Below are 17,759 nucleotides of genomic sequence, written 5' to 3'. Positions count from 1 at the left end.
CCAGCTGCACTCTCTCAGATCTCCAGTCCACTAAAGTGCCAGCGTGTGGGACCAACGCTGGCACACTCTCACATTCCAATGAGCTCATCTTGTAGGCAGAAATGTGTTGCATAGGCATTTGTATTAATTGTACCCAGGCCCGGTGTGCATCGGGAAAAAAAAGCTCCATTTTTCAAGATAAGTCATGCAATAAAGCGATATTGGAGTGTGTGAGAGAAGACTGTCTTCGAGGACTGAATACTCAAGATCGGACACAAAATCAATTCTGACTTAATCCGGGGGCGGGGGAGGGATCTGTTTGTTTATTTAAACCACAGCGCTGTTCATTTTGCAAGTCTGATTGGTCAGAAGGAAGTGGCTGATTTTTGTAACAGCAGCTCTGACAGGTTTATAGTAATATGCTTGTTCTAATACGGTGTTGTTTCTATAGTAACAGCTCATTCACAGGGACTACGGCAGGTGCTCCATATAATCTCAGACAGATAGATAGATAGATAGATAGATAGATAGATAGATAGATAGATAGATAGATAGATAGATAGATAGATAGATAGATAGATAGATAGATAGATAGATAGATAGATAGATTAGATAACCTGTGTAATCATTGCTGTAATCATTGTAATCATTTCTGGAATGGGAAAGTCATCAGGACAGAGAACTTTTCTGGTTTTATGGTAACAAGCTGCACTTTTTTGACTTGTTGACTAAATAAAAGAGGAAAAAACGATTTGTAACTGCCATAACGGAAATGGTAACAGGAACTGGTTTTAATGGATGTTCGACAACACTAACCGTAAATATAAAATAATACGAAGTACATCTCATACTTTCATCAAGAGAAAAGTGTACATGTTGGCAAATTGCTGTAGTATAAGAAGAAAAATACATGTTTTAAACACCACGCCATTGTAGGAAACTAGACTGATAGATAGATAAACTTTATTTCAACAGGGTGGCCCATTCAGCACAGCTGGTATCCATAGGGGCCCCTGCAAAACTATACTGATTTGCAATTTCAAAAATATGTTACAATAAACTTTAATAATCTCATTAATATGATTAATCTAAAAAAATTATTAAAGCTACCATTATGGTCTGAAGAGGAAAAGAATACAATGAACAATTTAGAAAAAAAGATATATGAAACTAACTGAAATATCATAAGAATTATATAATATAAATAAGACGATGAAAAATATTACATAATGAGCCTTTTAAATTGGTTTAGCGACGTAGCTGATTTAATATTTGCTGGCAGTGAATTAAAAAATATTGAACCTGAATATTTAAAAGTTTGTCTCATCTCATCTCATCATCTCTAGCCGCTTTATCCTGTTCTACAGGGTCGCAGGCGAGTTGGAGCCTATCCCAGCTGACTACGGGCGAAAGGCGGGGTACACCCTGGACAAGTCGCCAGGTCATCACAGGGCTGACACATAGACACAGACAACCATTCACACTCACATTCACACCTACGGTCAATTTAGAGTCACCAGTTAACCTAACCTGCATGTCTTTGGACTGTGGGGGAAACCGGAGCAAACCTACGCAGACAACATGGAAACTCAACACAGAAAGGCCCCTGTCGGCCACTGGGCTCGAACTCAGAACCTTCTTGCTGTGAGGCAACAGTGCTAACCACTACACCACCATGCCACCCTAAATATATACATTATTATTCAAATTAATATTCCTTTTATCAAGGTATTATTTCTTTAATTTGCGTGTCTTTACTTTTTAATGCATCCATCCATTATCTCTAGCCGCTTTATCCTGTTCTACAGGGTCGCAGGCAAGCTGGAGCCTATCCCAGCTGACTATGGGCGAGAGGCGGGGTACACCCTGGACAAGTCGCCAGGTCATCACAGGGCTGACACAGAGACAAACAACCATTCACACTCACATTCACACCTACGGTCAATTTAGAGCCACCGATTAATCTAACCTGCATGTCTTTAGACTGCGGGGGAAACCGGAGCAAACCCACGCAGACAACATGGAAACTCAACACAGAAAGGCCCCTGTCGGCCACTGGGCTCGAACTCAGAACCTTCTTGCTGTGAGGCAACAGTGCTAACCACTGCACCACCATGCCACCCTAAATATATACATTATTATTCAAATTAATATTCCTTTTATCAAGGTATTATTTCTTTAATTTGTGTGTCTTTACTTTTTAATGCATCCATCCATTATCTCTAGCCGCTTTATCCTGTTCTACAGGGTCGCAGGCAAGCTGGAGCCTATCCCAGCTGACTATGGGCGAGAGGCGGGGTACACCCTGGACAAGTCGCCAGGTCATCACAGGGCTGACACAGAGACAACCATTCACACACTCACATTCACACCTACGGTCAATTTAGAGCCACCGATTAATCTAACCTGCATGTCTTTGGACTGTGGGGGAAACCGGAGCACCCGGAGGAAACCCACGCGGACACGGGGAGAACATGCAACATGCAAACCCCACACAGAAAGGCCCTCGCCGGCCGCTGGTCTCGAACCCAGGACCTTCTTGCTGTGAGGCAACAGTGCTAACCACTACACCATCGTGCCGCCCTAAATATATACATTATTAATAAAATTAATATTCCTTTTATCAAGGTATTATTTCTTTAATTTGCTTGTCTTTACTTTTTAATGCATGGTTCACTTAAAGTGAACTCCGGAGCACCCTTTTCACCAGTGATCAGTTCTCTGGACATCATCTATGTTTGAAAAGAGCTTTCATGCTTCAGCAAACGTACTGATCTTTCAGTTCAAATGGCTTCATGTGCGCAAAAAGAAAAAAAGTCAGAAAACACCCTCTGTGTGTGTGTGAGAGAGAGAGGGAGAGAGAGAGCTCGGTATACATCATGGTGAGAATGTTATCAGAGTTTAAAAGTATCAGGTGCACAAAAGGCTCAGCATGTTCTTTCTCCGTATCTCTCATTCATTCGTTCTTTCTCTCTCTGACAGAGACAGCTTTGACCTGCCCTCGTATTACAGTGGAACAGAACGAGACTGTGTTCTGGTTCGCTGATAGTTCTGACACCACATCATCTTGCATTTTCTTTCTCATCGTCTCTTTGCAAATGTTCTTGACATGACACGTTGCTAAGTTCATCGAGAGATAACGTTTAGATGTCTTGAGCACAGATGCTGAAGTGTAAAAAGCTGTCTAATATTACCTTTCTGCCAAAGCCATGCAGCAGTTAGCTAGTGCAGAATAAAATACACTCTCAGACAGTACAGCCAGGGTCTTGCCTCTCTTTCCTGACCTTGCATGTTTTTATGGATCAACACCCCCATATCCCCCAAGCCCCCTTTCTCTTTCACAGATCACGGTGATTTTGTTCTAAAACGGAGTCGTGTTCTATCTCCCTGCTCTCAGATACAGTACAATGTCCACACCAGCTCTCTCAGGACTACTGCAAGCAGCGAGCCAATGTCAGGAACTTAGATCAACACTGACATGCTTTTAAACTGCATTAAGGTTCGGTGTCTACCACCGTACACATGCGCCCACACTCACATACACAGAGAGACAAACACGATCTAACTGTGTCTGGGTTATTGATCAGAGTGTGACAAGGGGTCCACTGAGATGCTCCCCAATGCGTGAGAAACAGTTTTGTCATTCCTGTGAATCTGAGAGATGGCTAAAGGAACTCTGGTTGAGGCAGCACACACACACACTTACTTATCCATTGACATGATGCCAGGACTGGTACAAGGAGCTGTTTTTTTTTTTTTTTTTTAATAAACTGGTCTGTTTATCTACTGGTTTGAGACCTGAACCATTACACAATCAGATGTAGGAGTTCACTTGTAAATAGCTGGAAAATAAAATAGATCAAAGGATTTTATTATTTATACTTTTATAAACATATTTCACCAATCAAATCTGAATCCACCAGCATTGACACAAAATACAAATACACTCCGTCTATTAAACATATTCACTTACCTTGCAGTAGTGATGGCTCGCTCATGTAAAAATGGGAACTATAACAAGCTCTAATAGAGGCCCACTGGGGCAGGAATTATGGTGCCCCGTTCTCACTGTATGAACATTCAGTAAAGGAGGAGGAAGAGACAGGACGTTAAATTACACTGTTGCCAGTTTGCTTGTGCAACTTTAAAAATACTCGGCATCTACTACGATCTTGTTTTATAGCATGTAATTGGAATTAAACCCAATGTATTTGTGCAAATAAAAGCAAAATGTGACAGTGTGACTACTGTAAGATATGACGTGAAGATTGGAAAAGGGAAAGGGGGATTATGGAGTGGATCATGTCCGAACATTAAAAATGTGTGTGCGTTATGGTGACCGTGTTTCCCAAGCAAAAGCTGAGAAAAAGACAAAAGATATATCTGGGTAGGTTTAGATCACTTGCCAAGTCAAGTCAAGTTTATTTGTATAGCGCTTTTAACAATAAACATTGTCGCAAAGCAGCTTAACAGAATTTGAACGACTTAAAACATGAGCTAATTTTATCCCTAATCTATCCCCAATGAGCAAGCCTGTGGTGACGGTGGCAAGGAAAAACTCCCTCAGACGACATGAGGAAGAAACCTCGAAAGGAACCAGACTCAAAAGGGAACCCATCCTCATTTGGGTGACAGCAGACAGCATGACTATAACATCTCATCTCATCTCATTATCTGTAGCCGCTTTATCCTGTCCTACAGGGTCGCAGGCAAGCTGGAGCCTATCCCAGCTGACTACGGGCGAAAGGCGGGGTACACCCTGGACAAGTCGCCAGGTCATTACAGGGCTGACTATAACATTAACAGTTTTAACATGAAGTCAGTTTCGTTGATGTTATAAACTCATTGATGGAAACCTGAGTGCAAAACCATTCACGACAACCGCAGTCCCAAAGTTAGCAAGTCAACCGTAGTCCTCAGCCATAAAAGCATTACTGTAAGTGTCCAGAGCGTCCTCTAAGTGTGACTTTCAACTGTCCTCATGGGGACTTGCGTGGCTTTTTTAAATGTAGTTGGGCTGGAAATTTTGCTGAATCCGAGCAAACCTGGTTAGTGATATTAGTTCTTGTCACACAGTGGAACGCAGGTATGTTAACTGGTGGATGTTGTATAATTTGTTTGAGGCTATGCTACGGTGACAAGCCACTGGTGCCTTGTAGATAAATTCAGAGTAGAAAAGTAGCACTACATCTAGCTGCTGTCTAATTAACAGTTATTCCATGAAATCGAGTCGTACGTGAGTCGTGAGCCGATGCGGTGCGTCGCGTCGCACCAAGTTGGCTATAATCCATGCATGGCGAGATCGAGTGGAATAATTGTTTTATTCTATCCACATTCACTGGATTTTGAGAAACAGAGCCTTTTTATTTTTTGCAAATTCGATAAATAAAAACCTTATACAAAATGTCTGACAATCATTTCCGCTTAGAATGTTTTTATTTCGTTCTCAGTTGGTTCAGCAACACGCTCTGCCATTTTGTTTTTCCCTGCTCACTGTATATATGCTGATAGCCTACTAGTCAAGTAGCCAATCAGAGCACACAACTGCTCATATCCACTGAATGTGGATAGAATAAGATCATATACACACTCAGTAGCAAATTAAGATATACACTCAGCAGGGAATTAATCAGAAAGAAAAACCTGGTCAATCAAACAATTTTCATTTTGTCAGGTAATTCTATAATAAATAATATGGTGGTGGGGATTGTGTGTGTGTGTGTGTGTGTGTGTTTTGGTGGTGGTTGGGGGAAGGTCATGGGATGAGGCGAGAACCTGGAGCAAACCCATGGACCATCAGATACAGTACGAACCTGAGATTAGGATCAACCCGGGAACTCTGAGGTGCCAATACTACCTACCATATAAGACATCTTCTATGTTATTTTATAAAATCAAATCCCCTTTTTTTTTTTTTTTTACAAGAATATGACAAAACCTTGTATTTATCATGTATTTCTTTAATGGCCGGATCAACAAAAAAGACCGCCCCCATTTCTCTGACATCACTAGCCCTAAGCTCCAGACCAGCAGTGTTTTGGTGATTAAACTGAACCAGTCTTGATGGCTGGGACAATTTTAGTGGGTTGAAAACAGCAGAACCATCACTGGCACCTTGTCAGTGGAACAGAGCTACCATTCTCACATGCTCTGGTTCGGAAACAGACCTAACGAGACACGGAGGAAAAGCACAGGCAAGGAGAAGAAAACCACACAATGAGGTGCTCTCTAATTAAACATCAAACTGGCTGGAGGTGTCCAGAGCGCAAGTCGTCCCTCCTCTCAGTGCCTACCATCGTCTCCTGCACTAACACTAACGCTGAACAGCCTTCCTCAGCTGCACAACTCTACTTTTGATGTTTAATTAAATCCAAGAGGTGTTTGTCGAGCCGTATGCAAAGAATGAGCGTTTAAATAAATATTTTTGCTTAGGAATGGAGGGAAAAAAGACACATTGTAACTGGCTTCTGGCAAAACTGTTAGAAGCCTTCACCACTTACATCATCAGAAAGAATAAACTCAAGAAAAATGCATAAGTGGTCTACCAGCTGATGCAATAATTTATGCAGTTTTCTAAGAAGACACGAAAACAATGCTAATGAGTCACACTGGTTTATATCGGGGAGGGGGGAAGGGGGGGGAGAAAACAAAAAAGGCAGAGGAACAGGAACGGAGGTATTTTCTGAGTAATTGTCACCACAGCTCAGGGTGTGTTTGTGTGTTAGGAGAGGATAAAGCCTTATGTGTTAGCGTATACACAATAGGAATAGTATATGCCAAGCTCAGTAGGATAAAAGAAAGGCCGCAATGACAGGGGACAGTAAGGCCTGCATGCTTTTTTTTTTGCCATGCAGGGTCACAGGATCAAGACTCCAGGAAGAAAAAAAAAAGCTGTCTGACTTCAAAGGAAGGGATAAAGGGAGTGAGAGAATGAGGGATGGCTAGCATTAAGTTACATCACCCAACCAGCCCTTTAAAGGCCACAGGACGGAGACCTACAGGTCAGAGTCCACATAAGAGAGGTCAAAGGTTGAGCTTGCAATGAGCGGCGAGTCCTGCGGTAGCCCTGACATCACGCGGACAAAGAGACAGAGAGACAGAGAGGGACACTGGAACAGAAAGAAGACACTTTAAAGACAGCCAACAAGGACATCTGAAGCAAATGGACAGGGAGGAATGAAAGGGTGGAGTGGGGTGATCGACTGGCACTGGCGGCGTGACGTGACGGCCATGATGTACACATGAAGTCTGGGTTTCATGTATCAGATGAGAACAGTGATGTCAAATGAGTACATTTATGCCTGCACAGTGACATTTAATACAAAGACAGACGGACAGACATAACAAGAAAATATACACTCGCTGATCAGACAAAACACACACGCGCACATGTACACACCTATACAACAGTTTATCAAACAAACAAACTTCCATTAAAATAAGAGGCCGTATTTTCCACTTACCACAGGGCCCTTGCTGTTTGATGCGGATGGTGGTTTGGGTGAGGCACTCGGCACGCCTCCTCTCACAATCGTTAGGGTACGTGTGGCCGTCGTTACCACAGACAGGAGTGTAGGTTCCGTCACAGCGGATTGGCTCGCAGGAGCAGCGTGCCCTTCCATGCTCCAGCAAGCACACAGTGCTGAACTTACACTCGTCCTGGCATTCCTCTGGGGAACACACACACACACACACACACACACACACACACACACATGCAACCATTACCAAAACTCCACATAAGGCTAACATGCTTCAAGCTAATCAACACTCACTGATAGTCCCTCTGCTTCTTAACTCTCACTCAATCAGACAGCTGATACTGACTCACTCAGGGGTTTGGAATTAATTACCACGCCTGATTATTTTAATCAATTATCTAATTTCATCCAGATTCGAATCTTTCTATTTTCTATTCAGAGTTGTGCTAAGCCGTCACAGTCATGCTGTACGGCGTGATAATTACAGCAGCCTTTGATCGGCTGGGGAAAAAAAAAAAAAAAAACAACAACAAAAAAAGAGAGGACTTATTATGTTATTGTACAAGCCAGCGCTTGATTTACGTTTGATTGCATTAGCCAAGCTGCTTTTAAGGATGCGATGCTCTATACATACTAATGAGATCTCTCCAGTGAATTCTTCTCAACTTGCCTGGATAAGCTTTGCGTAAGAAAGCTGCCGAGTTAATGGGATCCAAAGATTTTGCACATGGATACACAGATACTCACGCAAATGAATATTCATATAAACCCACACGCACGCGTACTCCTTTACACTTGCCAGTTGGAAAACAGAAACTCAGACACAACGCCTCCATCACACAAGCCTGGGACTAACTTTTGCACACAAATAATGATCTACTGTACACAGAATCCGGCACATTCGTTTTATGTGCACGGCTGCAGGGTGGCGCGGTGAGGCTCTGAGGATCTTTTCATCACAGCCGCAGATCCAGTGCTGCCACGACACACCTGCCAGCGCCCGACAGGCAAATTGGATTTGTGGAGATTGGTATCGTGCAGGCATGACAGTACTGCTAACCCAACTTAATTTGTCCAAAGCTTGCCCCTTGCTGCAGCCATGAGAAAATAAATCCGATGCTGCTGTGGGACGCGTTCTCAAAAAACTACACGTATGGAGAAGCCAGTGCTTTTGCGACTCACCTTGCTTCTTGCAGGGCCCTGAGTGAACCTTCTTCAGCTGGCGGTCTTTCTGCAGAGCCGTGCGCTGCATCTGGCACTCGCTGTTGTAGCTCCTCCCATCGCTGGCACACAGTGGCTCGGGGTCTGATGGACACGCCGAGGGCGGGGCAAGACTTTGAACCTTTTGGGTCTGTGCGTCATACACGCATATTATGTTGAGGCTGTTCTGGTGCATGCGGCATGGATCTGAGTGAGACACAAAGAGGTTATTTGAACTAACCTGCCAAAGTGAGAGTTTCCTCCAAAACGCATTAAACCAAACTGCTGCTCGTGAAGCTTTACAGGACAGTCGTACGTGCTTGGATACTGTCGCAATGATCAACAGCGGGATGAAGGACGCTGGGCCTATAATCTCTTCTTGGCCATTTTTCCTGATTTTGTTCCTTGGAACATGCATCACTTCTAAGATACTGTATTTGCCCTTGTACACCACATCCTGCTGTGAATGAATGATGGAAAATGCTGCTGCTATGTTTATTTTTACCTTTTTTTTTAACACACAGGACTGAGAAACTATAATTACCTAAAGGTTACTGTGCATTATACTGCTGAGAACTGAACGCTGTGTTTACATATTCTGATTATAGATAAACAAAGCAAACACTTGACCATAAGCTGGTGACATGCACATGTTTTAAATTGCTATATCTGATATAGTATGTTTTAGGGTTAACAAAACTGTTGACTCTTAGCTACTCAATCTCCACTGAAAATATTCTTGAAAATGTGTATGTTCAAAAGCTACAAAACAGCTCAAGCATAAAGTAAAGCACAGATTTTTTTTTCTTCATCATATTTTTGGCCACAATTCTAAAGCAATTGGTTTGTCCAGTCATCCAGCCATCCATTATCTATACCATGGGGGAAGCCGGAGCCAATCCCAGCTGACTTCAGGTGAGAGGCAGGGTACAGCCTGGGCAGGTCGCCAATCTATCACAGAGCTAACACGGAGACAACCATTCAAACCTATGGACAATTTAGAGTCTGGTATCAGCACCAAGCCCACTTACCACTGGTGTCCCTCAAGGTTCAGTCCTTGGTTCACTTCTCTTCTCCCTCTACACCCAGTCTCTCGGCCCGATTATCTTTGCTCATGGTCTATCCTACCACTGCTATGCTGATGACACCCAACTGTTTCTCTCTTTTCTTCCTTCTGACACACAGATCTCTGCTTGCATCTCTGCTTGCCTGCGTGACATCCAGAGCTGGATGGACAACCATCACCTGAAGCACAACCCAGGCAAGACAGAGGTTATCTACATTCCTGCTCCATTCTCTCCACCCCTGAACATTGTCATCTCCCTGAGGGACATCTCTAGGGCTCCTCCACTGAGTGCAAAGAACCTAGGGGTCGTGTTCAACGACAAACTCTCCCTCTCAGTGAACATTGCTGCAGTGACCCGGACATGTAGATTCCTCCTCTACAACATCCGTAGGATCCGCCCTTGTCTTACCACCTACTCTACTTAGCTCCTGGTCCAAGCACTAATCTTCTCCCACTTGGACTACTGCTACTCTCTCCTTGCTGGCCTTCCAGCTTCTGCCATCAGACCTCTGCAGCTCATCCAGAACACTGCAGCTCACCTGGTCTACAACCTCCCTCATTCTTCCCATGTCACCCCTCTGCTTGCTGACCTGCACTGGCTACCTATCATAGCTTGTATCAAATTTAAGATATTGGTGCTAGCTTACCAGGCTCTCAAGCAGTTAGGGCCAGCATACCTCCAGAGTCTGTTCCACCCCTACATGCCAGCCAGATCTCTACGCTCTGCTACTACTGGTCGCCTGGCCCCTCCTCCTCTCTGCTCCTGCCCAGCCCGCTCAAGACTGCTGTCTGTCCTGGTCCACCTTCAAGTGCAGATTGAAGACTCACCTCTTCAGGCTGCACCTCTCCCCTTCTTCCCTGCCCACTGTGTAACTGTGTTTAGGTCTAGACTATCCCAGGCTGTGTACTGTCTAGTCTGGGGTGACTGTTTTGAGTTCTCTATAGTTGTACTTTATACTGTATGGTTGGTTGGTTTCCTTGGCTGAGTATTGGTACTTCAACAGAATATTACACTAGGTATTGCTGCCACTTGTTCAGTTGGCACAAGAACTTTCTTGTCTAGAAGTTCAGCACTTCGTCTACCTGACTTTTGCACTCGTTGTACGTTGCTCTGGATAACAGCATCTGCTAAATGCCATATAATGTAATGTAATGTAGAGTAGCCAGATGACCTAATCCGCATGTCTTTGAACTGTCAGAGGAAACCTGAGCACCCAGAGGAAACCCATTCAGGCACAGAGAGAACATTCAAATTCCACACAGAAAGTCTCCAGTCAGCCATGAGGTTTGAACCCAGAACCTTCTTGCTCTGAGGTGACAGTGCTAACCACTGGGACAAAAAAAAATTGAGAAGAGGCATGTCATGTGCAAGTTCTGTCATACCAACATAAAGTATTATAATTTTTAAGTACTGTTTTATAATAGCATCTCTGAATCAAAATCTGACTGAACCATCAGAGGTCTAAAATTCCCCACTGCTGTTTTAAATGGAATCGAAGTGAATTAATTTTTTTTTTTTGGTCACTTGATTTTTTTTAACCATTTTTGAATTCCATACTCATGTTAGATATCTTAATACACCAAGCCAATTAAAAAACTGCAGCCTGGAAGCCATGTACATGTACAGCTCACAACGAAACACGCCCACTTTGAAGACATGAACCAGTCAAGGATGCCGATATTGCTGTTCATAAAAGGGTTGGAATCAAATTATAATTTAATGATGTTCAATATCTTCCTATTTGTGATCTTCAATCACAAAATTGGGTTACTGTCTATTTTTATAGTTCTCCATGGCTTTCATCCATTTTCTTTGGTTTCTTCCCACCGAGGTGAAGTAGCTACACTAAACTGGCCCTGAATGGGAAATGTGTGTACTGTATGTGTGTGGACTTCATCCTGTGTGTATTCCCACCTCATTCCCAGTGTTCCCAGGAACAGTGACTCCAGATCCACTGCAACCGTGACCAGAATAAAGCACTGAGTGATCATGAATTGGACTTGATAATGAATGACAGTCCAATCACACAGAAATACCCAACACTGTGACGAAGTCTTAGTTCAAACCTTGAAATGACCCTTCTTCCTACACGGTTTGCTGAAGATCTAGCCCAAAATCTTCTGTACACGTGTGGGTGTGAAACTGCCGCGATTAAATCCTGATCTGAAAGTCCTAATTGTTAACTGTCTGTTGTCTGTGAAATGTCATTTTGTTGAGAAGAATGCGTGACTGACAGGTGACGTGCGAGCACTGACGGGTGAGAGGGAGTTAATGGCGGTGCACTGGCCGTGGGCTGAGCCGCGCCCTGGCAGCATCACATTTAATAGTAACGGAAATGCCATGTTGCTTATTGAAATAAGCATGGCAGTCTCGTCTGCCTCCACACTTTTCGACACAGAGAAGAGACAAAGGACATCACAGTGGCTGTCGCACATTAGAACAATGCCAAGCTGTGAGCAAGTCATACAAATCAGGAGAAAGAAAGAGCAAGAAGGAAAGCAACGTGTAGAGATGGAGAGATAGAGAAAATGGGTTGAGAACCAGAGGAATAAAGATTAAACCAAACAAGAACAAAGAGACACAGAAAAGAAGAGACAATGAGCACAGACAAGGAAGAAAAGCATGAGTATAAAAAGAGAGCAAATCAAAGACAAAGACGTAGGCAGATTCCAAAGCTGTGGATTAAAGATGACAATCTTGCATGTCGAAGCTAGAGAGAAAGGCAGACAGAGAAGAAAAGCATAAAAGGACACGTAAAGCCAGTGCCAGCTCAGAGCTGTGTCAATGAACATATGGGAGGAAAACATTTAATCTGACCAACAAGCTTCTCATAATGTGAACTCCAGACACACCAAGCTATGTGAGCCAGACATAACTGCTGCAAAAAAAAAACCCATTACCTCTTATTAACTGAACATGTGCAAGCTAATGTCCCTGCATCCAAGCTCCAGGCTGCTCTAGCTGCTTGATTCGCAAAACTCCACTGTAATGAACCAGGCATAGCCGAGTCCTAGTGGTGTACTGGATGAGGAACAGTTATCACCACTGTTTATCCAAGTTAACATACAGACAGAAAGCAATGGCGATTACAGCAATTTGCATCATGCATGTGTGGGCACTCGGGGATGCTTTGAATCAACCTATTGGAAGGTCTTTACCTTAATTTTGTTTACCATTTACTTGTATGGTTGACAAATTTATTCAAAGCTACACTACGTTCAGACTGCAACCTGAAACGACCCATATCCGATTTGTTGTGAAATCCGATTTTTTTGTTAGGCCGTTCACATTACCAATTATATGAGACTTGTATGCGATCTCCAATATGAACGGAAAACGACCCAAAAGTGTCCCGCATGCGCAAATTGACACGTAATAAGCACATCTACGTAATACGTAAACAAAAAAAAAGCGCACTCTTCATGTTTAATGATTTCTTTTTTTTTTATTTAATTATCTGGTTAGTGTTAAAGTGTGAGGTCTCGTGTGTGTTTTTGTTTCTGAACTGAAATGAAAACGTGTAGCCTGGTAACGAGGGTTGACTCCTAAATGTCTCTCTTTTTCTATATAAGTGCACTACATGTTACTATGAAGTAATGGATTTTTAAACTCTATATAGTGCACTCGAGCTTCAGTAGGCAGTCATTTGGGATACGGCCGCTGTATTACCAAACTCTTAATTCAGGCTTAATAATTTGCACATATTTATTTCGTCATATTAATAAACTTTTTCTACATTTTTATAAATATTTATTTAGATTGTTTATAGCCAGCTGAATTCTGCAACTTCTCTCAGCGCTGGCTCAAGGTGCATAAACACCAGTGCAGTTTGCTATGGAGATGAGGCGAGACCTGGCGATGTGGTTTTTGTGGCGGCGGCGGAACTCACACAATAATCTGATTAATGTGGGCAGCAGACTAATGAGACCGAAGGGTTGTAGATGTCTGATAAAAAAGAAAAAAACTAACAATATTCAATATAAGACATAATGAACGTAATCGAAAGAGACCGAAGGTGTCAAATTACTGGAAGTTTCCAGAACAATCTTATAATCTTGTAATACAGGATGGTTTAAGTTATAAATCAGTTATAGAAACTGTTTTATTTAATCAGGCTAACAGATCAACATCCAGGTCCCTACCAAATCCACCATTAGCTTGATCAATTCTATAAAAGTCTATTTAAATTCTGAAAACTGTACAAATGTTGTTGTTTTCCACCAAAGAGGCGGGATTAGCCAACGCAGAATAGTGACGTTTGTCTCTTGTTGATGACGTGTAGGTCGCACGAATGCGACCTGTCCGGTCAGACTGCAGTCGCATGTGAAAATATCGGATATGCATCGGATTTAGGACCACATATCCAAGCGGCCTGGGTCGCATGTGAAAAAATCGGATCTGTGTCGTTCAGATTGTCAATAACAAATCGGATACAGGTCGCATATGGGCAAAAAAATCAGATATGGGTCGTTTCAGGGTGCAGTCTGAACGTAGTCTAATAGTTGAGACAGGATACAGCAGAGCGTGCGATGGTTAGCACTGTTCAAGGACCAGAAAATTGTTTTTAAAAGTACTCATGTAAAAGGGCAGCCAATTATTTACACTGCTAAAATAATATATATCCAACTGTAATTTGGGCTGTATGGTAAATATATATATGTTATTTACCAGCTGGGAGGTCCGTATCGTGAAATACTGTGACCGAGGTCTTGAAAGTACTGACCGAGGCCCTCTGGGCCAAGGTCACGGTATTTCACGATACGGACCGACCTTAAGCTGGTAAATAATCTATTTATTTTTTTCTTTACCAAATTCTAACAGAAAACGAGAGCGCCCGAAAGGGAAAACCGAGCTGAGATGCCATTTTGAATCCTCATTCACGGCTGTAATGCAAATGGCGTCCTCCTCGGTATACAAGTGCACTTCCATGGCAGGAAAAAAACTACATTTTGCTGCCTATGTAGTCCCCTATTTATACAAAATTGAGTCATTCAGGATTCAGCCATGTTTTTGCTCGGCTTTAGCAACAGTTAGAGGTTTTTAGCTTTCTCCTGAAATGTTTTCTTTTATTTCTTCTTCCTCAGGGTAGTAAAACTCGCTTTCGCTGTGAACACTGTCGTTATCACTATCCATGATGTAAAATTAATGCTATTCTCCTGAGAAATGCTGGCAAAAATTTATAAGATTTTTGATAATCTTATAAATAAATCTTATAAAAAAAGATAAATGTTGACAAAAAATGCTACTATGTTTGTTGTTGTTGTGAATGAGCGAGTCACCAGAGGGTCCATAATCGGGGTCCGTATCATAGGATATGGACCCGCTCGCCAGCCAATCAGAGCGCAGGATTTGATGGAAACTGGACCGCGAAAAAAATAATAACTATTTATTAACTGAGCGTGAGGTCTTTACGGGAAAATATTGGACTGAGGTCTTGACAGTACAGACTGAACCTAAGGCAAGGTCTGTGCAAAAAGACCGAGATCTGATATTTTCCTGTAAAGACCAAGCAGGCGAGGTTAATAAAGAGTTTATTATATGGCTTTTTTATTTCTAAGATTAAACTAGATGGTCATTATAATGAGGCATGACACTGCTTTCAGTCACTTTATATTTGTAAGGTAGTTGAGTCATGCATGCAGAATAAACAGCTAGAGGTTTCAAAACTGAATTCTTGTTAGTAGTTAGCGCTTTCTGAATGCTCTTCGTTGCTCATTTCTTGAATAACTCGGTGACTCTTGTTTGTCTTTTGTGTTTTGGCCGTTTTTGATTCTGGTTTGATTTCCAATTCATCTTTTTTGTCGTTTTGTTTTTGGTTTTTTGTTTGTTTTTTTTGTAACATTGAAAGCCAGTGCCTAAGAAAGAAAGTCCGTAATTGTCCACAGGCATTACAGGAAAATACTGCCCGCCAAGGAAGCAATCAGAGTGCATGATTTTACCACAAGTAGCTCATGCCATATAATAAAACACACTGAAAAACCCGATAAGGTCACTGAGCTCAAAAATTTTATTGAAACCTATTACGTAAAAATTTTTGAGGTAAGGAACTTAAATTTTTTAAGGTAAGATTTCTTAAAAATTACACTATAGTTACACTTAATTGTAATTTTTAAGAAATCTTACCTTAAAAAATTTAAGTTACTTACCTCAAAAATTTTTACGTAATCGGTTTCAATAAAATTTTTGAGCTCAGTGACCTTATCGGGTTTTACAGTGCATGGTAATAACACAGTGACACATTTATAATTACCATATTATCTGAACCACATTTCACAGTTTAACTGCAAACTGGCAAACATTTACAATGTCAAGAGTACAAAATGTCTACAATTAGAAACACATATAATTTTTTTAACTTCAAAATGTTATCAATGCTTGTAAATATATTCCTAGAATATCCTCATTTATGCAAATTTTATGTATTACATTCAAATCAGTTGAATGGACACACTTCAGTTACATATTTGCATGTTGTTGCCATATGGCAACGATTACACTATCATTTCACAAAAGACTTATAGCATCTAAACTTGTTTTAATGATAAAAATTAAATGTTCACTTACCATAGATAGTGTTTAATTTATTTATATATTTTTCTTGAAGGACTTTTATCTGAATACTGAACAATACCTCAGTTTTGACATCCCTCATGAGATCACCTTCATGGAGTCAAGCATCTCTTGGAAAGGGAAGTGCGACCAGCATTTCCTGGTCATGTAATCTGACAGTTATGTTTCATAACAAAAGAAAGGTCCTGCTTTTCAGAAATAAATATTAAAACATAGGTTTTCTGGTACTGGCATTAGAAAAAAATAGATAAATGAATTGTTGCCATATGGCAACACAATGCAGTTAAAAAGTTAAATTACTTGAAATAAGGGAAATTTGCTTGGCTCAAACCACACACTGGTTTTAGTTAATGATGCTCAATTAGTGCTCCTTTACACTGTATAATTTTCAACCTCAGTCGCAGATGAAAATCACACGTTGTGAAAAAATTCCTTTGTCATGAGTTGTGATTGGTGGAATCAGAATGCATAATATCTGATTTAGTGCTACTGTGGCTAAAGTCAGTGGACAATAAAGTTTTGGCAGGGTCAGAATTCTTTTTTATTAAAATCTGTGTCATCCCTGCTATGACACTCACGTGCTAATGGCGGGATGACATGAAATTGATGCTAATGGTGGGATGACATGAGATTGCTCAAAACTCTCAGAGTAGCTACCAGAGGTGGACAAAGTACCCAACTTCATTACTGAAGTCAAAGTACAGATCCCACTGGTCAAATATTATTCCGATACAAGTGAAAGTTGTCCAGTCAAAATTTTACTTAAGTTAAAGTACCGAAGTACTTGCTTTCAAAAATACTTAAGTATTAAAAGTACATTTCCTATCAACACATTGTTGCCACAACGCTTATAATACCTCATGCCTCTGAAGCAACCGACTGGATTATTTTGTGAATTCTCAAAATGAATATATGCTGTTCATCATGGTGGTTTAACATTAAGCTAGCTAGTCAGTGAAGCGCCACCTGACATGCTAGCAAATGCTTTTCAAACTCAAAATCATATTGGGTAGCTAACGTTACTAGAAAAGAAAGATTCCTACATTGTTTATTTGGCAAGATTGTGCTAAAACATATATCTGAAAGGACTTGTTATTCATGTTAGCGTAACTCCCGTTTTTACATGCTAACTCACAGTGTCCAAGTTAACTAGCTATGTGCTAACATTAGCCATGGACAAGGCTACAGCAACTTGGCGGGCAAATCCACAGAAAGTCATTTGACTAACCAGACTGTATAGCTATTACAATGTTATTGCTAGCGCTAAAAGCACAGACAAGTTCATTGCAAGCTTTCTCTTGGAATAAAACGTTTATAGACCTCAATATGCTTCTGCAGGTTGGATGGCGAGTTTTTATAGGCCTTGATGTGATTCGTTTTAGGTAAACAAAGCAAACATTTAAAACGAAACTAATCTTTAATCCTTGCAGAAAACTGAAACATGGGTTCTAGCTATAGCCAT

The 17,759-nt window shown here is 41.4% G+C and overlaps 1 protein-coding gene across 1 annotated transcript in view; it reads right to left on the bottom strand.

The window, feature by feature from the left end:
* agrn (agrin) overlaps positions 1 to 17,759 on the bottom strand; it is a 584,915-nt gene that overhangs the window by 209,235 nt on the left and 357,921 nt on the right. The window contains exons 6-7 of the mRNA XM_060938311.1: positions 8,643 to 8,867; positions 7,443 to 7,649 (exon numbers count right to left, since the gene is read on the bottom strand). Coding sequence (XP_060794294.1) covers positions 7,443 to 7,649; positions 8,643 to 8,867 — 432 coding nt within the window. The remainder of the gene's footprint in view (positions 1 to 7,442; positions 7,650 to 8,642; positions 8,868 to 17,759) is intronic.

Source organism: Neoarius graeffei, chromosome 13 (genome assembly GCF_027579695.1).
Source record: "Neoarius graeffei isolate fNeoGra1 chromosome 13, fNeoGra1.pri, whole genome shotgun sequence".
NCBI classification, from domain to species: domain Eukaryota; kingdom Metazoa; phylum Chordata; class Actinopteri; order Siluriformes; family Ariidae; genus Neoarius; species Neoarius graeffei.
This window is presented reverse-complemented; position numbering and strand designations above follow the sequence as displayed.